Source organism: Zonotrichia leucophrys, chromosome Z (genome assembly GCF_028769735.1).
Source record: "Zonotrichia leucophrys gambelii isolate GWCS_2022_RI chromosome Z, RI_Zleu_2.0, whole genome shotgun sequence".
NCBI classification, from domain to species: domain Eukaryota; kingdom Metazoa; phylum Chordata; class Aves; order Passeriformes; family Passerellidae; genus Zonotrichia; species Zonotrichia leucophrys.
This window is the reverse complement of record NC_088200.1, coordinates 63267830-63291954: the sequence shown is the minus strand read 5'-3', so window position 1 is coordinate 63291954 and position 24125 is coordinate 63267830. Positions and strand designations below refer to the sequence as shown.

Sequence of the window (24125 nt, the reverse complement as noted above, 5' to 3'; positions counted from 1 at the left end):
TCTTGTTTCTCTCCCTTCCTTCCCCTTCACTTCTGTTGTCTGTTTTCTCCACGTGCTGCTACAGTCCTTACTGAGAGGTTTTTGAGACAAGGCCTATCTTTTGTTTGTAGAGGAACAATCGATCTGGCAGATGAACAAGGGTGCTTGTCACCTTTGTAAACATCTGACTTGCATCCAAGTCAGAGTAATCTCAATGTAAATAGCTGTTGTAAGATGAAGTACCACTACATCCTCCCTTGGGAAGAAGAGTTTGGTATCTGTATAGTGTTTAGGATTTATATTTGGATAATATTTGAGAGGTCTAGGAGGGGAAGCAGAAGGAGAGCAGAACTTAAATGTTTCATGGTATTTATCTTTGGTACCCAAGAGCAGTTACAATGTGCTTTGTGTGCTATCTTTGGTACACTTTATGAACTTTATATTTAAAGTGCTTGTCCATAATGAGAAAATGTGAAAAGTCCTATACAAGGACTACATAAAACATTCCAACCAAAATGTCCTCTATCTGCATAGAGTTACTATGGACTGCGATGGGATCAAGTGACCATTTTGTACTCCACAGGTATTGATGAAGAGCTTTGAGGCAAGCTGCTTTGCAAATGTAAATTTTTATATATAAAACATTGCCCCATATTGTACTTATCTAAACAGTGCACCTTGTTGGGGGGTGGCAAAGCTCACCAGTTTGGGGATGGGGAAAGCCCCGTCTGGCTGCAATCCAGATTTATGATGCATTGCTGCCTTGTATGAAGCAAGGACAATTCCTGTCATAAGTGTAGCTCAAATGGGCACTCCTTTGATACAGTAGCCTCTGTTAGAAACTTGCCTGGAGACCAATGGAAGGATTCAAAATAATGTCCTCTTTTCTTATCTTACAGTCTCATCTCAAGGATATTCAAAGTGCATTTGTTTCAATTCTGTCAGATAGTGATGGTAAGTACTGTTGTATCTTAAAAGTTGTGTCTTTTCATTGGCATTCAGCAGACTGGAGGGAATTTATTAACAGGCATATAGTCAACTACACTCTGTCAGCATTAAAAGATGACTGTAGAAACTTCCCATTTCTTATATTGATAGGAATGATTTCTGTTCTAGGCATCATGTGCAGAGATCAGAAACACAACTTTTTTGTGCGTTTGGCTAAAAAGCACACTGCATTTGCCCCTTCAGACTGTAGTAGAAGTGGTATTACTTCAGCTCTGTTTTGGGCAGCAGGATGTATATCACAGAGTTCTGCATGAACAGAAATACTGAGACCTCTTCAATCTAGCACATTCTGGCTTACAGCTCTACCCATGGCAGCTAGTGAAAAGAGTGGCATCCAGCAGCCTATGCAAAGCTCACTGAAGCTGAAGAGAGTATTACCACTGTTGATTTCAGGTGCCACTAGCGTGTCAGAATACCTATGCCTCTTGGAACTCCTTCTGCTCTTTCAAAACTTGCAGTAACAATAGTTATGTGAAGGTGTCACCTAATTTGAAGGGGTTTATGCCTTCAGAACAATTTGCAGCTTCAGAATGCAAAGTTTGTGTGCAACACAACTGTGTTTGCTATGTCGTGATTTTGATTGAACCTTACTTTTGGAATTTGTGTACTGTTTATCTTGAATTTTGCTTGGTAAAATCTCTTGCAGAGCTTAGTCAAGATGTTGCTTCAAAAGGTCTTGGGCTGATATATGAACTAGGAAGTGAACAGGATCAGCAAGAGCTAGTCACTACGCTCGTTGATACCCTTATGACTGGGAAAAGGTACATGAATTCAGAACACAGTGAGAGAGTACTCTTATGTGTCTAGTGGGAATAAAAATGTGCCTCTTTTTTGTGTGGAAAGAAATGTTTTGGAGTTAAGGGTAAGCCAATATCCATTCACAGAGAGTTAAACTGAACATTTCTTAAATCGGCTTAGAGTATTTTATGACTGAAGTTGTTTTGATTTTGTTCCACTCAGCAAAGCTTCAAAATAATGTGTCAGTCCTGATTCAAGTGGTACAAATGGGCTGGGATTAACTTAGGTTTGCTACTTGCTGCATTGTGTAATTGCAGAGAGCTATGACCACTTGCAGCAACTGCACATTGTGATGTTGTGGAAGTGGTGACTTGCTTGTGCTGAAATGCACCTTTTGCGAAGAAGTGCTGTTAATGGTCTCTTGTCAGCTTTAGTATGAAAAATGCTGGTCTTACAAGACTTATGGCTAGAGATCATGTTGGTCAGTATTGGAAATGCTCTTTAATACACTTCTCCTGTCTAACCTGATGTAGGTTTGGCCACTGAATCATAGAAACCTAGGCTTTGAGTGTAGGGATTCATTGGTGGTAGGCAGGAAGAAATAAGATGGATGGAAATGATATTATTTCTTTTGTAAGTACAGATTTGCTGTCCATTATATAGCTCATGTCTGGACAGGACGAAAAAGTTACCATTCAGTGTTTTGACTTTCTACCTTTGCACAGCAAAACTCTCACTTGCTGTAATGTCTCCTTAATATTACACGTGATATAGGTTAATGACATTCCTTGCAGTGTGTGTAGCTTTGCCCACCTGTATGCTGTTTGTGGGATTGGAACTGAAAAAATGTGAAGCTGCTGAGTTAATAAAGAAAATTCCCTGTTCTGTAGTATGCAGTGTACTCACCTGTAGAGTTTGGTAATGCTGATACTGGACTTCTTTTCTATCAGAGCCAAACATGAGATGACTGGAGAAACCGTGGTATTTCAGGGAGGTCTGAGTAAAACCCCAGATGGGTAAGTTTACTGATAGTCTCTGACAGAGACACAGTCAGTGCTGAAACAGAATTCGCCAAAAGATCTGCTTCCTGACATTTTGTTCCTTCTTGTTCTCTAAGTTACTGTAACTATTTCTGTGTAATACAGCCGTGTTACTCACCATTCTCTCCTGCTTTACAATGTGAATTGAATATAGCTTTAGTGTTGTAGCATTTGTCTAAATAAAAATACGAACACTGATTTCCCTTCTGCTTTTCAAAGTCAAGGTCTTTCTACCTATAAGGAGCTTTGTTCACTGGCTAGTGACCTCAATCAGCCAGACCTGGTGTACAAATTCATGAATCTGGCCAACCATCACGCCATGTGGAATTCTCGGAAGGTAATGCTCTGCTTTCATACAACTTCCATTCCCACTCTGAACTCTGTAAACAATAATCCATTTCTGTATTCCTGGTTATATGTTTTATGAATAACTGCATGTGTTGATACTTTGGTATAGTCCAAGGCAAATTTAGCAGGCTGAGAAAAAAATTTGGGATTGCTTGAAATTCTTAAAACTTTGGTATCAGAGTATTCATAAAATCCTACATTTCCCTCTGAATTATCTGACATCCTTTTATTGTTTTTTGAGTGTGCTTAGAAGGACAATCCTTAATGTGTTTGAACAGTGATAATGTTTTAAAAACTGGATGAAATTTTGGATGCCAGGGAAAGTGATCTTTGTTATTTAAGGGGGCGGAGTAAAAAGTAATCAGTAAGTGCTAAAAAGCACTGTTGTCAAAAATATCCCTTTTTAACTCAAGTTTTGATATTTTAAAACAGCTGGGAGCTTTAGCAAAGCCAAAATACTGTTGGATCCACTTCCAGGTGAAAAAAGGAGCATCGTGAGCTTGAAGATTTAGGTGTACTATTCAGAGCTTTTATGTGGGGACTCTTCACTGGCTTCACAGAAGCATGGAAGAACTTGTGATGAGTCCCTGACAACACCACTTAGTGCAAAAAACAAGTCCTAGCTTTAACTCTCATCCAGAGTTTGACAATTCATCACTTCTCAAGACCTCCCTCAGCACCGTGACTTCAAAAGCACAGGAGCATAGTTAGGTTCCTGACGCTTGTGGAATTTCTCCAGCCCAGATGAGTCCAAAAAATCCACTCAGAAGGGGTGGATTGAGCTTTGGCATATGAAAAATTTGCAAAATCTTTTAATTTGAAGGGGACATCTGGAAATCTGTGCTCTAAACCCCCCTCAAGAGCTAAACAGGGCATGCTGTTCAGGGCCTTGGAGGCCTTGCATTTCCTTACACTTTCTGCAGCTTCATGCTTTTCATGGCAGTGGTCCTAACTGAAAATGTGTCTTTATTGCTGTTTTCTAGATTAACCCAAATAACACATCCTGTCCTTTGAAGTCCCTAGTGTGGGGTTTTGAGTGGCAGCTTTTCACACTGCAAGTCAGAAAACAGGCGGTTATTAGAGGCAGTCACTGCACTGCCTTCATTGAGTAATTTCTTCTTTGGCTATCCTGCCAAATCTCGTGGGACCTCACAGGCAAGCATCAGTTCCACTGTATTAGAAGTGACAGTGGAATGGACAGTGTTGGAGAAGGAAAAGGTCATAGAAAAATACTGAAGTTTAAAGTAAATATGGACAGATGCAAAACTATAATCCCCAGAAAATTCAGGTTTTAGAAATAAGGTGAAGTTATTTTGGTTTTAGTTTTTCAGTTCCTGAGTTACTCTAACTTTTCTAAATCAGCTGAGTTGTAAGGAAGCAGTGGCCCACTCTCACCAGTTTATTCAACAAAGAATCTCGTTTTGAAGAACATATTTAAATCTGTATAGTTTTAAGTCACCACTACTATTTCTGCAAATGAGATCAATCAGTATCTTGAATGTAAGGTTAGAGGAAAGTTTTGAAGTAGTATGTTTTCTGCTGAGTGTGAGATTACTGTGTTACTGTAACAGTGAGGATGGGCTAATTCTAGTACCATTCTAGACCTTTTGGTCTGGTCTAAATCTGAACTATGTCAGTTGGTTTTGCCTCTGACTGTGTTGTGCCCATGAGCAATAACTGGGTGAGTGAACGATGTTTCAACAGATACTATTTTGTTGTTATTTCAGGGAGCAGCTTTTGGTTTCAATGTGATAGCTACCAAGGCTGGAGAGCAACTGGCTCCATTTTTGCCCCAGCTTCTTCCCCGGCTTTACCGTTACCAGTTTGACCCCAACCTGGGCATTCGGCAGGCAATGACCAGCATTTGGAATGCTCTGGTCACTGACAAGTCCATGGTGAGTGACCAGTACAGTCTGGCAAGGGGCTTTGCTGCCAGCCAGCAGTGTCTTGGAGATCCTCATGGGACAGACAGATGCATTTTGTGAAAGGAGGGGCAGTGCAGAAAGGGGTGAGGTACTGCGCTGGAAAGGAGGTGTTTAAATCCATGGATGAGCTTGGAGCTTGCACAAAGGTTTTGCACTCTCTCTCGTACATGAACGGATTTTGCTGACCTTGTTTGTGCAGCCAGCATTAAAATTTATGATTTACTTAAAATGGGGTCTTTCCACTGTGATATTGCTTTGATACTGCTTATGATAAGTTTTTCAGGAATGGCCTAAGCTGCCTTCCTAAAGGAAGAGCATCTAAATATAGTTCCTCAGATTTTAAGTGGGAGGAAGCTCATGGTTGGAGGCTATTCCATATGTTTGAGGAGCACTACTCCCAGGTGTATTTAGTGATTTTCATAAGATACCTTTGCTCTGGTTCTGCAAGGCTTGGAATTGGGTTTGCATTTTTTTCCTCTAGGAAAGCTGATCTTAATGTAAAGTTGTTCGCTCTAATCCCTCATTAAAGCACAACTGCTTCTTGAGTAAATACATGTGTGGTGTTGCATTTTAACAGTTCAGCTGATAAAGGCCATAGGGGACTTTTCTTGTTGAATTTTTCACAATGTTAAGCACTCAAGCAGTGCAGAGAAAGGTGTGTCTAAAGCGCATTTGGAGAAAGTTTGCACAGCACTGGCAAGCATTAGTTCATCTGATGTGTCTGAAAGCAGGTTGTCTTGTGCAAGAGGACTCTTCTTACAGAGTACTGGAGAAGGATGCATAGCTGTACTTGTCTCATGATTTTTCCTTTTATTAATTACAGGTTGATAAGTACATGAAGGAAATTCTTGAGGATTTGATCAGTAACTTAACCAGCAGTCTTTGGAGGATCAGAGAATCCAGGTATGGCTAGGAAAAGTATTAGATTTGTCTTTGAACTCAGTTCTTTTCTCTTGTTCTTTGTAAACTTGTTAACCAGAAGAGGTTGAGGAGGAAAAGAGGACATATCCTTTCATCAGGATACAGCCCAGCCTTGTACTCATACTTCCAAGCCTGCCCTAGGAAGTATGATACAATCTTGAAGCTATTTGCCTGAAATTTTTTATTGCATGTTGCTTTACACTAAACAACATGTTCTGAAGAATTGAGTTTTCTGGTTACTAGTTCTTGCCTATCCTTACATCTGGAATACTGTTTTCTCTTAGAAACCTTGTCAATCTGACAGTTACGTACTTGGCAGCAGGATGCCAACTACTTTTTGTTTTTAATGGTTTGTAGCTATGCTGTGTTGAAAACCTCCATTTTAATTTCAGTTCCATACTTCATGTCATTTTGATTTCTTCTTATTGTACGCTTAAAGAAGAGAAGACTAAAACAATTTTGTCACTGGATTGTTTGCAGTAGCAGTTTTCACCATGGCAGCCTTTTTTACTTCCTGTCATATGTTTCAAGTTTTTCCTGAATGACTGAGCATTTTTTTTCTCTGCCAAAGGAGACATTCTTGTGACAGAGTAGATTTAGTGTATGGGGAAAGTAAGGAGTGCAAAACAATTTTCATTTCTTTAAACTATTTATTCATATTTATAAGGATATCTGAATATATACACCTATATCAAGTAAGAACACTGTGTGAAAGAAATAAAATTCCCTGTTTGCAGTTGTCTGGCACTAAATGACTTACTAAGAGGAAGACCTTTGGATGATGTCATAGACAAGCTTCCAGAGATTTGGGAAGTCCTTTTCAGAGTGCAAGATGACATTAAGGTAATGGAACTGAGAACTGAATAGGAATCTTCAACAAACAGTACAGTGATCAAGCTCTGAGGTGTATAAAGACAAATTTCTCTGACAAGTGAGCTTGAAGCCAGTGGGAGTTGTGAGTATTAAGCAGACTAGAAATTCATGCTCCTTGAAAGTAAAATTTCTTTGCCACATTGAAAATTCTCTTTATGTTTGAAGTGTTGAGTTTCATTCCGGCTGGGCTTATTGTAGATGATTTGAGATTTTTCCTTGATATAAAAGAATTCCTGATTAGTTGCTTAACTTTTATTTTGGACTTCTAGTGTGCTGAACTGATACATGGTGATATATGCTGTGCTGAACTTGGATATGTGACGTCAGAGTCTTTGGGTCCTTCCGGGTTTCAGCTCTGCCAATGTATTGATTGTACCAGATACTGAAATGGAGCAAATCCATCTTTTAACAACGTTCTAATACCTTCTTCTAAAGATATTGCTACTTTCTATTAAGTACTGGCCAGGAAGATAGCCTTGTCTGTTCTAGTGTTAATGCTTATTGATTAATATTAATTATTTTAATAATGAGAATTCTAATTATTCTTCTAATTCTAGAAGAATAAAAATAACAGAAGTAATTGGTGACTTCTTTTTTTAGGAGACTGTGCGAAAGGCAGCAGAATTAGCCCTAAAAACTTTAAGCAAGGTAAAACTCTACAATTTTGTCATATGTACATGTAGACAAGGCATGTATGGTTTTGATGTCAGGGGTGACCATAGACTATATTTATTCAGAGGATTTCTAATATAAGATCCAGTTGTGAAAGACTGCCCTAGAGAGCAATCATAATAAGCATCACCACTCCCCTGTACTTTTACTGATGCTAGTGAAGTCCTGCTGCTTGAGGGTAATGCAATGTTAAGGTCTATACAAGCAAAGGAAGGGTATGATAAACTGTGGGTTTTTCCTCCGATGATGTTTTTTCATTACTTAGGGGTGGGATTTAAGTAAACTTACTGTAACTTCAACAGTTTACCAAGACTGACTGATCTAGTTGACCAAGCCTGGTGGTACGTCACTGGTATGAAACAGAGTAACTGTGTATGGACTTCTCTGTGATGCTATTACTGGCAAGGTTTTTTGGGTGTAGTACGCACTTGATATTTTGTTTGTGATCCTCTGAAAAAATAATGGGTGGCAGGGTATCTAAAGTACTGTGTTTGAAATCAGAGTCTTCATAGTGCATGACATTTTATTGCTGCAAGTGAGGATCTGATTCCAGAATGTTGTTGTGAAAGGTTGTGGTTGCAGAATCTGCTCTCCTCTGTGACTTGCTGCTCAGCTGTGTGGAATGGTTGAGTCCCTGTGGCTGAGATAGGCTGTCCTGTTTGATTACTCTGTTCTTCCAGATTCAGGTCAAGGCCTGCTAGGCTCTGAATTTGCCTTTTCTGGAAGTAGATTGTAGTTGACTTAACTTAGTTGGCTTAACTACCTTGTGGAGGGAAGATGAAGGTGTAACAGAGCCTGGGCTTGGCCATGACCAGTTTGTTTAGTTGCTGTTGTTTAGTTTTTCTGTCTGAAGGAGACGGTGCTTTAATATAATCTGTGGGGGAGGTTTGTACATGTTTACAGCACTAATTCTCATCTGTCCCCAGGTCTGTGTGAAAATGTGTGACCCCTCTAAAGGAGCAGCAGGTCAGAAGACAATAGCTGTGTTGCTCCCTTGCCTCCTAGACAAAGGAATTGTAAGCACAGTTGCTGAAGTTCGATCTCTCAGGTTAGTTTTGCCCTATGAAAGTTCCTGGGGGTCGGGTCTTGACCAAAGACACCAGGCTTATTCACCTGAGGTGCAGAACGTTCTTTGTGTTTGAAGTGACAAGTTGCTCCCCAAAAGAGCTTTCCTGCTGAGTTCTTTTTTCACAGAGTTTAAACAGCAGCCCTGAGAACTCTGCCTATCTTTTGGGAGTATGTGGCCTCTCTGCAAATGTCTGGATTCTGTTCCCAGCAGGAAGTTATTTTCTCCCTGTACAAATGGCAGGCTGATCCAGAAGCAATGTGCCATGCTTAGGCTGTCCTTTGAGACCGGCATATTTGTTCCGGTTGCAAACAAAAAGTCCCATGGTTCTTCAAACAGCCGTGTCTGATTTCACAAGTTCTTATGAATATTGACAGCTCATATCCCACATGTGGCTGCATTTGATCACACTGTTCAAATACATTTTATGTCTTGTAACAGTTCAATGTTCCTTGATGGGTAGGGACTTTATATGCTTGTCAATTTATAAACTTGTTTATTCTTTCCTTTGACTGAGGGTCAGAAAACCTGGAAAATTCAGAGCTGAAGAGTACATAGCTGGTCTTTACAAAAATAATTATTAGAAAAGCCAGAAGGCTTCTAAAAAAAGGATATTTCCTGAACTTTTAAAATTAATTTTGAATATATAAAACCCCTTTGTCAAAATGCAGCATGAGAGATGTCATCAGTCTGAAACTGACTAGTAAGGTTTGAATAGATTATTGTAACTTTTCTTTTCTTAGGCAGAGACAATGAATGTCTCAGGGTGACTTTGCCCAGTGCTTGTTTAAAACATGGGGGTGTGTTATTTCTTCCTTATCTCTCTGCAGTAGTGCCTCTTTGTGATTCCCTTTGTGATTCCAGGGTCAAAGTAAACAATTCTGGCCAAAATATACATAACATCCCTTGGAAGCTCAGGGCTAGGGAATAATTTTTTTAAGCAAAAATTACAAATTTTTGTTTGAAGGAAGATTTTATCTGGATTACAGTAGATGAGAGAGGCTTTTCAGATCATTTTGTGTGTATCTGTGTTGACCTACCCTTTAATCCTTTTCCAGCATTAACACTCTTGTGAAGATCAGTAAAAGTGCTGGGTCTATGCTGAAACCCCATGCACCAAAACTTATCCCAGCCCTGTTGGAATCCTTGAGTGTGCTGGAGCCTCAAGTCCTCAATTATTTGAGTTTTTCTGCAACAGATCAAGAGAAAGTAAGTGCAGCTATAACAGGGGAAGTGTCAACAGAGTAAAGATGACAAAGATTTAATCTTCATTCATTGAACAGAAAAATAGCAGATTTGGTAGAGAGGTGTTCAAAAAGCAAAGAGAAATAGCTAATAAGTTACTAAAAAGTTTGGTCATGGAATATGGCTGGACAAATGTGGAGGGTTTTTTTGAAGGATTGGGATTATTTTTATTCCTTAGACCATTGTATGTTTGCAAAAGTAAAGAGCAATTTTAGTAATCCGTTTTTTAAGTGTCACCACTGTTTTTTCCAAGAGATTACCTTCAGGGTTTCATATGACTTCAATTGGAAGGTGTGCTGTAGCACTGTGGGCTGGAGGTGGATGTTGTCAGCACTCTGTTCTTTAATTGTTGTCAAATAACCATATTAAACAATCACAGTCTTCTTGAGAAAGTGATTGAAACTGATTGATTAGAAACAAATTTAGCTAATTTCATTGTGATTCAATTAGATTATCCCTTTGCAAATGAAAAAGGAGTTAACAATGTGAACAGTTCAGTGTATCTCTTCTCCCACCTTTGTTTTCTCTTCCTCTCTCTCCCCCTCCCTCTAGAACATCTGTCTGTCTCTGAAAGGGAAACAATCGTAGTCTGTAGGCATAATTGCTTTCTCGATTCAGCTGAAATAGGTTTTAGTGTAAGGTAGTGAGTTACAGCTGGTGTTGTTGTCCTTTCTACTGTTTTCATGTTGTGTTTACACTTGGATTTGTTTGGGTTTTTTTCTGTTTGTTTTTAGACTGCAATGGATAGTGCCAGACTTAGTGCTGTCAAGTCGTCTCCCATGATGGAAACCATTAACATGGTAAGTATTGGTTTCAGAAGGGTTCCAGCGTGAGGTATGTTTTAGAAGAAGAGGAATTAAAATGGAAGCTTTACAGAATATCTCTTATCACATCTTCATGTGGCTGTGTGTCCACTTCCTTTTTCATGTACAGACTTCTGATCATGGCACCAATACTCTCCCCTCAGATCAGTTGTGAATAATTTAGCTCCACTTGGAGTTAGATGGATGGCTTCTTTATCTAAAGACTTGCCTGCTTTGATGGAAAGGGCATCCTTCAAGTGCTTTTCTTTGGATGGGGCCTGAGCTGATTCTGGGTTATGTTAGCTAGCATGTCTTTTCATCTCTGGCCCACAACTCCAAAACCAGCTTCTCACCTGGGCCTTCAGTTGATGATAGCCACTGTTGGTAAGGCATAAATGCTGTTCAGCCATTGCCTTGTGGTGCCTTAGATATACCTATGTGGGCCTTGCCCATACTTTCATGGTGGAGGTGGTTAGAGAAAATGCTGAAATCACTGGAGGCCCTGCCAGCAAGTGGTGTTTTGGCACCAGAGTTTCCTGCTGCTGGAGGAGGAGTTGCTGATGGCTAGATGCTGTGCTGTAGGATCTGTCCTGACAGAACTCCTTGTTCTCTGAAGGAACCTTCCCAAAATAAGGCACCTCTTTTCTACTCAGGCATTGCATGCCTGGGGCATGTGGGCAGGTAGAGAATTTGAGGGTTGAGTAAGTTTTAGGGGAGTTGTAGCCACCAGAACAATTTATTTCTTTGACTTCTGGAAAAACAGCAACAGCAAGCCCTCCTGTACATAACAACATGTGGAGTTGAATTTTGGTGTCAGGTGAAGTGGTCTCTATAAATAGAGTGTAAAGCAGTCAAGAATGAAAGGCCCCATGTAAGTGTACAACCGTGCAGCAGCTGCTGCTGTCTCTCCTCCAGGCCATGCCCTACTCTGCCAGTCCTGGGGCAGCAGCTGTGTGCCCTGATCTTTGAGTGGGCTTTTTTATGGTAGGGTAGAGGTAGTAATGGCTTCCTTGGAGTATTGTGAAGATGTCCTGGCTTATGAGCAACCTCCTCTATATTCTGGGGCTGGCTGGGAGATTATATGGATAATTTCCTTCACCATACCAGTGATGGAGGGGGAAGTAACAGCTGATCTGACTTTGGAAGCTCATTAAGTTACCTTCATTTAGTACGTCCTTGATCCTTGAATTTGCTAGAAAATGGATCTCTCCATTGGAAACAGTGTGTTACATAGAGTGCTGGTAACATGAGGCCCAGTTTTGGATATATTTGGCCCTAGTTTGGATATATTGTTGCTTCCTGGTTACAGGGAGCTGGGAAAATATTGGGTTTTGTCCTAAGATACAGATGCCTTTGCATCTCATTCTCACATGTGTGTTAGTTTCAGGCTTCCTGAAGAGTTGGCGTGCCAGAAAATATCAATTGCAACAAATGCTAGTTTTAGCAAGGTCAGTTCAACAGAGAAGTGAGACAGGAGAATCTGTATATGGTGGAATCCACTTCATGAGGGCTTTTTCTCATCGTGCAGCAAGCTCTTGTGATTCAGACCAGGACCAGCCAGCAGTGCTGAGGCAGCCTCTGCTAGAAATACACCAACTTAAGTTACCATCATTACGTTTTTCTTTTTTTAATTTTTTTCTCTCTCTCCCTGTCTCTTGCCTTTCTCTAGAGCTTGCAGTATTTGGATGTGTCTGTCCTCGGTGAGTTGGTCCCTCGGCTGTGTGAACTGATCAAAAGTGGAGTTGGCCTTGGCACAAAGGTATGTCTGTGGTTTTAATAGTTCTTTTGGAAATGAAGAAGGGAGTATAGAGCAGTGTCAATGTAAATATAGTTCCTTTGACCATGTCTTTTAAAGCAACACCTTGGGTTGATAGATACTGGAGTCATTTGACATCTGAGCCCCACTCCACTACATCACTCTACTGAATGTGCGCTGCCCTAGCCTCCTCTGGGCTACATGGCTGCTGTGCTCTGTGACACATGAGTGCAGAAGGTTGTCTTCAATTGCTGCAAATCTTCTAGAATCATCCATCTTGACTGTGGGTCTTTTTTCACTTCCTATTTCAATTCTTGTCATTCATGTTTTGCAAACTTTTACTGCTTCTACTTTTACTGATCTTGGATTATGAGAACAGAGGTCACTGGATGTAGATCTTGTCTTAGAAGTGCAGGTAGCACCACAGCAAGTATTAACAGAATAACCAGTGGCAAATACTGTTTTATCTTACCTTTGTTTTCCCTTGCAATCTTCCAGGGGGGCTGTGCCAGTGTAATTGTGTCATTAACCACACAGTGCCCTCAAGACTTAACACCTTATTCAGGTAAGGTTTGCCTCTTAGTGTGAGGATTTAAAGGGACTTTTTGTTGCTGTGATATTTCTTCCCTTGAGTTTAGCACAAGAATGATCGTTATAAGTTTATTTTTATCAGAGAGCTGTTTGAAGTTACCTTTTTTGTTTGAAATTGGCATGCCTGGAGTAGGTTCAGTACCTCACCAAGCTGGAAGAGGTAGAGGAAGGAGTTGAGGGAATTCACTAGTACTGAGTAGGAATAGGCAGAAATATTTCTGGTTTTTCTTGGAGCAGTCTAGCAATGCCTGTGTTAGTGCAGCACTGCCACTATGCATTGTTCTTTCAACTTGAGCTATGGGTGGACCATGAACAGCAACTTTGCTTCATTGGGTCTCTTGTGATAGTAGAAAGAACCTCACCTTTCTGTTGCAAAACAGAAATGAAGCTGAAAGCATGGAGTGCTTGCATATAGAAACATTATCAGTCAAGGTGTGCAAAACACTAGCACTAGTTTAAACATAAGGACTTAGAGAGTTAATAACCCCACATACATGCAGTGAGGAAAAATGCATAAATTCAGGAAATCTAATGAAATGCAGGTTATTGCAATTCTTGCCAGAGTGACCAAACATAATGTTTCTGATAAAGTAAAGTCTCTTCCAACAGGCAAACTTATGAGTGCTTTACTTAGTGGCCTGACTGATCGCAACAGTGTGGTACAGAAGTCTTTTGCCTTTGCTATGGGGCATCTAGTCAGGGTAAGTTGGTCTTTGAGTTTTATTTTGTTTCTTTATAGGTGGTCTTCTTTGAAGCGTTTGAATAATTTGAGTCTCTTCCTTCTTACAGACTTCCCGAGACAGTAGCACTGAGAAGCTGCTGCACAAACTCAGCAGCTGGTACATGGAGAAGGAAGGTGTGTTGCTTTTGAGGTATTCACTTACAGAATACAGTGCAGAAAAAGTTCCTGGTGACATCAAAAGCTAGTAAAGAAACATTTCTATGTCCTGATGCTTGGTGTCACTGGCTGAATAATTCCTATACAATGTTGCACGATACTGTGCATTACTCTGCTTTCCAAGAGGCAAACCAAGCAGTTAAAAGGATAATCCTGCTTCCCAGTCATAAGGTGCTTGTTTTGGTCTTTCAGAGCCAGTTTACAGAGCAGGCTGTGCTTTAACTGTGCATGCTATGGGACGCTACAGCCCAGATGTACTGAAGAACCATGCCAAGCAAGTGCTGCCATTGGCTTTTCTTGGGATGCATGAAGTTCCTGAAGAAGAGAAAGGAGAGAAAGAGAATTCTACTCTGTGGACTGAAGTTTGGCAGGAAAATGTACCTGGTACGTTGTATTAAGAATAGTAAAGCTTTCAGGAAAGCATGGGACAAGAAATAGCATACTTTCTGGAATTCCGTTTTGAAAATACAGAGTTTTCATGGTAAGAGATTTGGGAAGCTTGTTTCTATTTTCTTCCTTGCTCTAGATTTCTTGTATGAAGTCTGCCTTCTCTGGCTATTTAAAATAATTACAGGGGCGTTGATCACAAGGGTGGAGAGACACAGTAGAAGTATTTTAAAATTGTGATACACTGAATGCCACTGTAATATGGCCCTGATTGTGCAGATAACTAGACATCTTAGGAAATTTTTATGCCAGTCTTAGATGCCCTCTATATATAGGGCTGCTGCTCACTTCAAAGTTTCAGGGGCTTTGCCCTTTCTCTCTTTAGGAGATCTCTGTGACAATACCTCTGGTTTTAGATTCAATGAATGAATTTATGCTATAGAAGTGCAGTTCTTTCTATAAATGAAGATCTGGATACGTTATAGTATTGTCTTGCTGACTCTTTCAGATTTCAGATTTGGTTCCTCAGTCCTCAGATGATTTTTCAGGAGTCTGAGAAAGGAGCTGGAAAAGGTTTTCTAGTGATCTGTTCTTGGAAGAAAAAAAAAAAGACATTATATTCCTTAGAAACAGGCTAACACAATGTCTAGTGTCTGCTATAGGGAAGGACTGACATAAGCTCTGTGTGTAAATACTCAAAAGAGACTGTATGTTTGGAACCCCTAGAAAAGAACCCACCTTCAACCAGGATAGGAGGAATTCTACATGCTTTTGCCTGCAGTAGACCTTTCCGATGTATCTCATAGCAAAAAACCCCAAGAGATCTATAACTGGTTCTTTTTGTGTTTTCCAGGATAGCACTGGTCTTGTTCACTTGTGGTGGCTTTTGTTGTTTTTGGGATTATTTTTTTAAGATCAAAGGTATGTTTGTTTTGTAGCAAAATTATAGTTTTCCTCCATTTGACATGCAGGTACTCAAGGTGGGATCAGACTGTATTTGCAGGAGTTAATATCCATCACCCAGAAGGCTCTGCAGTCCCAGTCCTGGAAGATGAAAGCTCAGGGAGCAGCTGCCATGGCATCAATTGCTAAACAGACCAGCTCCCTTGTACCGCCGCATCTGGGAATGGTGCTCTCTGCACTGCTGCAAGGCCTGCCAGGGAGAACCTGGACTGGGAAGGTAAAGAGGGAATTGTCACCTCATGGTTGGCTGTGAGCCCAGCAGCATGCAGCCCTTAAGTCAGGAAATGCAATGTTCTCTGCTGCAGAGCAGCACAATAAGAATGCTGATGCAGGTACTCTGCCTTTTGTCCTGCACTTAGCAGCTACAGAAATGACTGGGAAGATAGGTAGGGGAAATTCAGAATGCTTTGGAGTTGGGTTCCCAATTAGACTAATTCCACTGCACCATTTCTAGCCTGGAGGGATACTAGCATGTGCACAGCCCCTTTTTGCTGCCAGTTCTGTGCAGATTGAAGGCTGTCCTCTGCAGGAGGAGTGGCAAGAGATAGACAGACATTGCTTGTCCGAACTGGCGTCACAGGCATGTGTCCCCAGTGCCCCTTGCAGAGGAGCACAAAGGTTTGCCCTGTGCAGCAGGACTGTGCATTTTGGCTCTTCTCGGTGATGTCTCTTCTGTCATTGCAGGAGGAGCTGTTAAAGGCCATTGCCAGTGTTGTTTCTGCGTGCAGGTAAGTGGCTTGAAGGAGGTGGTACCCTCAGGATCTGAGATCTCAAAAGGGAGGTTGTTGTACAGTGTTATTGCATATAGAGTACTAAGGAGATATTATAGAAGGTTTGTCATCACCATCCTGATCTCTTATCAGCAGAGAGCAAGTGAGGAGCTTCTCTTACGTGAGAAGCAAGTGATGCTTCAGAAGTAAATGGTTGATTTAGAGAGGAAGAGGAGGATGTTGAGAGGCCACAATTGCTAAGAGGAAAGCAGAGACTAAGGGGGAAGATTGACACCTTAAATGGGAAAAAGAGGAAGAAGTAAAAGAGTAGTGAGGGTGTAAGTGCCTTGGAAGCATATGAAAAAATAAGAGAATAAAACAGGGAGAGCAGACAAACAGTGAGAAAGACCCCCCAATTACTGGTAGGCAACTGAGTGCCTGGTCACAGGAATTAATTCCTCTCTGGGAACAGTGGATTTTGGGAAGAGATTAACATGATGGTGTCCATGTGCATTGCATTTCAGTGCAGAGCTGCAGAAGTCAGTGCCAGGTCAGCCCACCATCACAGATGTTGTCCAGGCTCTCCTGAAAGAATGTCGTAAAGAAAACCTGAAGTATAAGATGGTGGCACTGCGCTGTGCAGCTGAGGTGCTGCAGGCAACAAAGGAAGACCGGTTCCAGGAACTTGCTGATATCATCTTCCCCATGATAAAGAAGGTGACACTTCAGCTTCTTGAGTTTTCTCTCTTTCAAAGCAGAACACCCAAGTGGTGATAGTCCCAGTGATGCTGGCTGCATGCCAGACTTCTGCCCAAAGGGCTGATGATATGAGAGATTCCCCACACAGCCAGATCTTTGGTGGGGCTGAGTACCAGACAGTGGTGAGCCCTGGGGTGGTTCTACCTGTGCTGCCCAAATTCTGAATTAGCCCAACTGTTCTTTAGACAGAGTCCTGTCCCACTATCCTGTTACCACTTGAAAAGTTATTTCCTGACTGGTCTACAGGCAGCAAAAGGCTCCTGGGAAGCTGTGTAGAGTGCTTGTGTTTAGTATCAGCAGAGCCTTGCAGCTCTGGGGTGGGATTGGTGTAGCACAGGCACTGTGCTGGGTGCCAGCCCACAGAGCCCGCTGTGTCCCGGCAGCACCAGAGCTGGGCGTGAGGGCTGGTGTGTGCGGCTGCAGGGTGTGCCTAGCCCGCCCTCGTCCTTCTGTCAGTCACACCTTCCCCTGTGGCCTCTGCAGAACTCTCTGGAGGGCACGGGAACAGCTTTTCCAAAGCATGATGAAGAGGATGAGGACATGAGGGAGAGAGAGGTTCAGATGGAGTCCCTGATCTGTGCCTTCGAGACCCTGGGCAAAGCCTGGCCGAGGAGCCTGGAAACACAGCGTAAGTCAGCTGATGACATGCAGAACAAACTATTTTTTCTTAAAATGAAAAGCAGAAGGGAAGGACCTGGAGATCACATGAGAATGAGAAAAGTGCAGGAGAAGATGCAGGATCTCGCTGCAGGCAGATTGTGAGGATCTTCATTGAGATAGCTGCCCCAACTGCTTTCATGCAAAATAACCCATCCTTGGGAAAAATCTTTACTGTTGTCTTAAATTCACTTCACGAAAATGTTCTGAGTTTATTGATAAGCTGGATGAATGAGGTGGCTTTTCTAATGAAAAGAAGCCTAATTCTGCTGCTCACATTTACATTTGCAACAAAGCTAGTAGAAGAATTGGGAATACCTGGAGAGGGTTGGGAAAAGGTTGCTTTTATTAGCATGCCAGAGTATGTAATGCAGCTGTTTCGTCTGCCAGCATTTGTAATGAGTGAGTTGATGTGGTGAAGATTTTCAGGGTCACTTGTTACAGGGATGTTGACTTGGTCATATGCAGTGATTAAATGCTTGATGTCACTTGTTGAGGAGCACTTTGGAGACAAATGAGTGTTTCCTTCTGCCTTTCCATGTGCTAATACGGTGATGTATGTGCTTGTTCTCCTGTAGGTTGCTATCGCCAAGAGTTTTGCAAGTTAATGTGTGACCGTCTGAAACTCAGCACATGGAAAGTGCAGCTTGGAGTGCTACAAGCCATGAATGCCTACTTTCAAGGGTAATTCTTTTTTCTGCAGTCCACTTGTCTTCTCTTTCTTGCTTGAAATTGTTCTGTGAATTTGATGACACTGAATGAATGGAGAAGTTGAGCAAACTTCTGTCCCAGTGATGCAGGATGCCTGACTGTTTTTGTATTTGACAGGCTAATGTTGTTTGATGAGGAGCATTCTGACCCTGTGGCTTTGACAGAAATACTGTTGGAAACCTGTTCCTCTATCACCCATTCTTTAGGTAAATGGACTTCTCCTGATTTGTGATGGGCGATGAATTGCTTGTAATACCGTTTTCCTCTGGGGGTTTGTGTGGTAGAGGAAATGCAGAATAAGCAGAGGTTGTCAGAGGTAACATTTAGCCATTCCTTGCGCTGTAGGGATTACTGTGAAGTTGCAGTGTTCAAGACAGCAGCATGCAGGGTGCAGTTCGGAGAGAAGTGTGTTCCTCTGGTGCAAGAGAGCTCTGCAAGGGCAGGGAGAGGCAGACAGCAGACCGTGCAACCTCTCAGAACACAAGCAAGCAATCCTGATTTAATGAAACACAAGCTTTTCTCCTCCACCATTCATACTTCTTGGATACATATGCATTATGTATCCAAGATTATAGTATCCAAAAGATATCCCAAGTTTTCTCAGATAGCCAGTGCATGAAGCTCCAAGGCTCAGAGGCAGTTTGTGCTCTACAGGAGCTGGGCACCCATATAGAAGTGCTGCTTGTGTCATGCTGATAGTAATGGGCCTCTCTGTTACTTTGGTAGTGTTCCCACTTGTCCTCTCACTCTAACAGTGCCCATATCTTGTGCCTGCATGTAGTCTTGTTTCAGATGTGCCTAAAAGACAGCACTTACTTTAGTGCTAGCTACCAATTCAGAGACCCCTTTGGAGAAATATTCTTTTAGGTATCAGTCCTCATGGAATGAGGACTAGGGTCCTCATCTTAGTAAGATTTTAGCTCAGAGACCAAGTAACTTTTTGTGACAAGCTTGTGTTTGATGGCTGGCATGGAGTTTATGTACCCTTACTTAATCCTGCTTGTTAACATTTGTATGGTCTCCAACCAGTACAACTCACTAGAACATTCTGTTACACACAGAAGTTGTCTGCCATCGCCCTGCAGCTATGGCAGCATTTTGTTCCTGAAATACGTAAGGAATACAAATTTCTCTGTGGTACTGGCAGAGGCAATGCACAAGGTTTAGTTGACTTGTCAGCCTCCAGTTGCTGACTTTCTGCCATTCAAATGTGCCTAGTGTTCAAGTGGCAGACTGACAGCACAAACAAGAGCTCAGTGAACTGTGTTAGCAAAAGTGGTCTGGAGATCACAGAGGTGACTGCTTTTTGTAAGATTAATGCATTTGGTTCTCAATGTGGTTTTGGGTTTTCTTGTCTGCTTTTCTTTAAATCTTTTAGAAAACAAAAGCTACACATCCATAAGAACAGAAGCTTTGTCTGTGATACAACTGCTGCTTAGCAGACTACAAGGTGAGATTTTTTCCCTTGCCACCTGAAGAGCCACTCCTTGGTAAAGATGGCACCTGGCTGTATGGCCTGGAACTCTGGAGAGATGACTTTAACTTCTGCTTGCAGTACGGGGTGATTCTGGGGAAGCTGGGACTTGGAAGTAGGAGAGACCTTGAAGTTGATATCAAGTTCTAAAGTACCATTAGATAGTATTTCCTTTGGTGAGGAGAATGTTTGCCAAGGAAGTCCCACATGGAGCTCACAGAACTGTCTTGTCAGATCTGCGTGTGTTATGTTCAAACTCCATAGAGGGGAGAGCTCCTCTTAGTACAGAAGAGTGATTTTTACATTTTCAGTGTCAAGTTTCTTTTCTCATTATTATTTAGTATTCAAGACTTGCAGAATTGTCTTCATAGGGTGAGGTCTTCTTAGGTCTCAGGTTCATATGCAGTTGTTATGTAGCAAATTTTTCCTTTGGGTTTCTGGTATGCATTTCATGTTTCCTTTATTCAGACAAAAACCTTACAAGCCTCTTTCATGAGCCATTTGCAACATGGGAAGCATGTGGCTCTTCCGGCCCTTGTGGTCCGACGTTGCAAACTTAGACAATGGCACCTGGTCTGGAGAGGTGCAACTCCCTGTTAGGAGGCAGCACATGCACCTGAGCAGCCAGGTGACGAGTTCTCCTGGAAGTGCAGTATGAACTGTGAGTGAAAGGTTGAAGCAGTCACTCTTTTAGCCTGTCTGGGGAAAGCAATGTCCTTTTGGAATTTTTTGTTTTGTTTTCTGGTGTTCATGTCCAATGTCTGTCTGTCTTTATCTGCACAGAAGCTCAACAGTGGGAAAGCCTGACACGGGAAAGCAGAGAGCACCTCGTGCGTTCGTTGTCTACGATGGCATCAGATAGCAGACCTGAGCTACAAGAGAGGGCATTTGTGTTGAAGAGAACACTTGAAAATCTTGACTAAGTTTGTAAAACATAAAGTTCAAAGTGCCATGTAAAACAAAAACAAACAAGTGCAGTGGTCTGAAAACTCAAGTGGGGAAATGAAGATTACTCTGTAGGATGCATCATTCCTGGCCAAAATAAAAAATGCCTTAAATTCTTTTCCCCATTAATATTATTTTTACTCTTAAGCTGATCATTAGTTGCTTTATCAGCAAATACCTCTCATCTGCCCTATAATATTTGTAAGTGTGCAGCATAAAAAACACAAGGGCAAGATTTTTTTTTTAAATAGGCAGAAGAATGTTACTCAGACCCCCTTTGTCCTTCAGAAAAACTGTTGAAAATCCACCAGCACAGAAGGTAAAACCATATTTCGTTTTCACATTTTTTGTACGTAGAGATCTGTTAACTGGTGTCTACCCCAGTAGTGCTGGTGTTTATCTGTAGGGAACAAAATGCTTCCCTTGATGAGGCCTGTGTTCGACTCCTGTGGTTTCCCAGGGGCAGGGTTTCATCTGACACCCACCTCTGCTTCTGCTTGCTCCTCCCTTGCAGCCTGTTGTCTGTGCATTATGAAAGGCAGAGTACTGTTAACTTCACTCCTTCCTCCTTCTCTGACCTCAGCATGGATTGACCAAGACTATGCCTTCCCCAGCTGGCAACCTTGGCCTCCCAAACTTTAAATGAGAACTTTTTCCCTAAAAGGATGCACAAGAGAGCACTTTACTGAGCTGTGTGGGACAAAGTTGAGCCTAGTTGGTACCCAGGTGGAACACTGCTCTTCTCAAAATTGTTTTGCATGGACACTCCTTAGCTCCAGGATATAAAAAAAACGGAAAACAATCTTTTTTAGATATGTTTTTGAAGAGCGTTTGAAATGGCACATTTTTTTAATAGTAGTGGTAATGTTTTATTCCCTTCCTGTTCGTAAACCTGTTTTTGCTTTGGAAACCTGTAACAATTTAGACTTGTCAGTATTTGTAAGAAATGGAATCATCTGTCATTTATCAGAGCCCAAGTCATGCTGGTTTCTAGCAATTTGCACTTATGAAGATTATATCTGCATTAACATGGGAGTAAAATTGCTATATGGTGATGTGGCCCTGCTGCCTGTCTCCTTTTTTTCCTCCTCCTCTGACAAAAGACAAATCTGACCACTATAACAACAAACTTTAATAGTGTGAAGATAGCACTGCTCCATAATCTGACCAGTATGTGTACAACTTTTTGGGGATAAATGCTTTGCTGATGGTGAAATAAAATCATTAGTGTGGGCAATATCATGTTCATGGTTTTCAGCACCAGAAGGCTTGTTTTCTTTTTTTGCAGTCTGCAGCTCCTTTCAGATCTGCTCTCTTAAGGAGAGGATTGCTCAGATTACATCATGTTTCCTCCATGCCCATTTATTCAGGTTCAGGTATGCAGTACCTACTCTCCCCTCAGGTGCCATTCCCCAGTCAGTGTTTTCTGGTACTGTAACAATCTTGTTGTCTGACTTGCTCTCCGTAGGGAAGAATGCAATTTGTGCACACCTGGTAAGAGAATGTCAGGAAGAAATGGGCAGAGCTGTCCCACAGTTGCTCTTGTGTAGCAGAAACCTCAGCGAGCACTATTGCATTGTACATTAGAACTGGTCAGTGGGCAACTCCTTGGTGCTGGGAGCTGGTGCTACAATGTTTTGATTTACACCTTGTTGCAGGGAGCTGCTCTTTGTTTACGTGTAGTTTGAACTATTGAGCACAGTGTACATTTTAAAATTTTACTGGGCAAATCATTTTGCAGTATCTTTTAAAACTTGCTTACTGTGACATGTAGTGTCATGAGTGCTCTTCTTTTTTTTTTTTTTTTGTAGTAGGTGAATATTACCAGTGATGCTTTGCTGTAGCAGTTCATTGTCTGACTTGGGTTTTTTCATATTGGTGAGTGACAGTAACAGAAAAGCAAGAGCCTCCATGTCTCTGGTAATTTGAGCTTTCACTGTGGACTGGAGTATTCAGAGGCAATGCCTAGTATGGTCAAATGACTGTATGTAGAATAACTGTAATCATTATCAATAGCAACCTGAATTTCTCTATTGGGGATTTACACTAGAGGGAAGAGCGTATTCTAGGAACTCTATAAAAAAGCTGGATTAACAACTCTGGCCAAGAGTGTTAGGAAGGTTAGAGATGGTATGACACTTTCTGAATCACAAAGCAATATGTCTTTCTTGTGATTACAGAGCAGATTAAGAGCTCCTCTCTAAAGCACGTGCCTATACACAAAACCTACCTGTACAAAAGTTAATTAAGTCAGAGGTTTGATTTCTACCCCCCTCACATTTGTAAACTTGACAGAATTAAAAAAAAAATAATAAATAGATGTGGCCTTCCTAGAGTTTCTCCTCTAAAAGTGATTGCACTATGTAAAACACACTGTACTTTGCCCAGCACGGGCATTTCTTGTGCTGCTGCAATGCTTTGTATACCTGGAGTGCAGTGTGCAGACTTGACTCTAGCACTCCTGCTCTGACTTACAAGCTGTTGCTTAAATGGATGTATATTGAGAAAAGTTTTCTAATGTTGCAAGATCTCCATCAAATTTATTGCAATCTGTACTGTCCAAATATGTGAATGGTCTGACTGAAAGAAAACCCTCCTGCTTACCAAAAAGCTAAAAACTAAATAAAAGCTGCATGACCTGTTCCTTGGAGTAACTGGTAGTGTGTTTTTCTCCTGCAGTGAGTATTTTATTGTGTTTCTGTGCTCTAGATTCAGTGTGTGCTGCTGTTGTGCTCCATGCTGGCCCTCCCCTCATGGAGACACATGGTGGCTCTGCAGCCCTGTGAAGGAAGTGTGTGTTTTTGAACCCATAGCTTGGTCTCCTTAAACCAGGCAGGGTTAGGGCATGTGTCTATTACAGACACATTCTTTGCATTTATTATATATACAGTCTTGTATGTATTACATATACATGGTAGATGAGGCCATGAGATTGAAAACTTACTAAAATAATATTCAAGAACTTCAGTATTTCCAAACTACTCCAGGCATGCACAGCTTTCCCCCCACCCAGTGTAACCTCAGTTATATGCACTTTTCTAAACAGTATTCAGAAAGGAAGAAAAAGAAGGCAGGGACACGAATGAGGTAAGCAGAGGACAGCATGCAAACACAGACCTCACCTGTGCTGGCCACCAAGAGGCTGAAGCATGATCTGGCAAGGGAAATGCTGTCAGACCGTGCACCCACCATACACAGAGCATGCGTGGGTCCTGGGATGTGGTGAGCAGAGACCTACGCTGCAGTGCTGTGATAAAGCTGGTTTGGACTGAAGCCCCACAGACATGTCCTTTCTGGCCAGTGAAAGTAGCAGGATACATTCAAGTAAGTTAAAAACTGGGAAACAGTTCAATTCTGTGAAGGCACTGTTCAGTGAAAAACTTTGAGGAAGGAAAACACACACACAACCAGGCTGTGTTATATGGCATAGTTTATATTTAGTAACAACAGGTTAAAAATTGTAAAAGTAACAACAGGTTAAAAATTGTAAAAGTAACAACAGGTTAAAAATTGTAAAAGTAACAACAGGTTAAAAATTGTAAAAGTAACAACAGGTTAAAAATTGTAAAAATTGGGAGTTGAATAGGTCTTCTGACTAGAACTCTGGTAGCTGAATCAGCTTTTCCTCATCTGAAGGCTTTAAGTTTACAAAGCTA

At 41.5% G+C, this 24125-nt stretch overlaps 1 protein-coding gene across 2 annotated transcripts in view; it reads left to right on the top strand.

Annotated features, from left to right (window-relative positions):
- ECPAS (Ecm29 proteasome adaptor and scaffold) overlaps nt 1-23119 on the top strand; it is a 58444-nt gene extending 35325 nt beyond the window's left edge. For both annotated transcript variants that reach the window (XM_064735313.1, XM_064735312.1), the window contains exons 26-49: nt 879-933; nt 1634-1748; nt 2676-2741; nt 2985-3102; nt 4841-5008; nt 5862-5941; nt 6697-6802; nt 7433-7480; nt 8431-8552; nt 9629-9779; nt 10550-10615; nt 12288-12377; nt 12873-12939; nt 13575-13666; nt 13755-13821; nt 14056-14247; nt 15222-15430; nt 15898-15941; nt 16448-16640; nt 17166-17310; nt 17918-18023; nt 18168-18256; nt 19429-19500; nt 20308-23119. In XM_064735313.1, coding sequence (XP_064591383.1) covers nt 879-933; nt 1634-1748; nt 2676-2741; nt 2985-3102; nt 4841-5008; nt 5862-5941; nt 6697-6802; nt 7433-7480; nt 8431-8552; nt 9629-9779; nt 10550-10615; nt 12288-12377; nt 12873-12939; nt 13575-13666; nt 13755-13821; nt 14056-14247; nt 15222-15430; nt 15898-15941; nt 16448-16640; nt 17166-17310; nt 17918-18023; nt 18168-18256; nt 19429-19500; nt 20308-20447 — 2601 coding nt within the window. In that variant the 3' untranslated portion in view covers nt 20448-23119. The remainder of the gene's footprint in view (nt 1-878; nt 934-1633; nt 1749-2675; nt 2742-2984; nt 3103-4840; nt 5009-5861; nt 5942-6696; nt 6803-7432; nt 7481-8430; nt 8553-9628; nt 9780-10549; nt 10616-12287; nt 12378-12872; nt 12940-13574; nt 13667-13754; nt 13822-14055; nt 14248-15221; nt 15431-15897; nt 15942-16447; nt 16641-17165; nt 17311-17917; nt 18024-18167; nt 18257-19428; nt 19501-20307) is intronic.
- The last annotated feature ends 1006 nt before the right edge of the window (nt 23120-24125 follow it).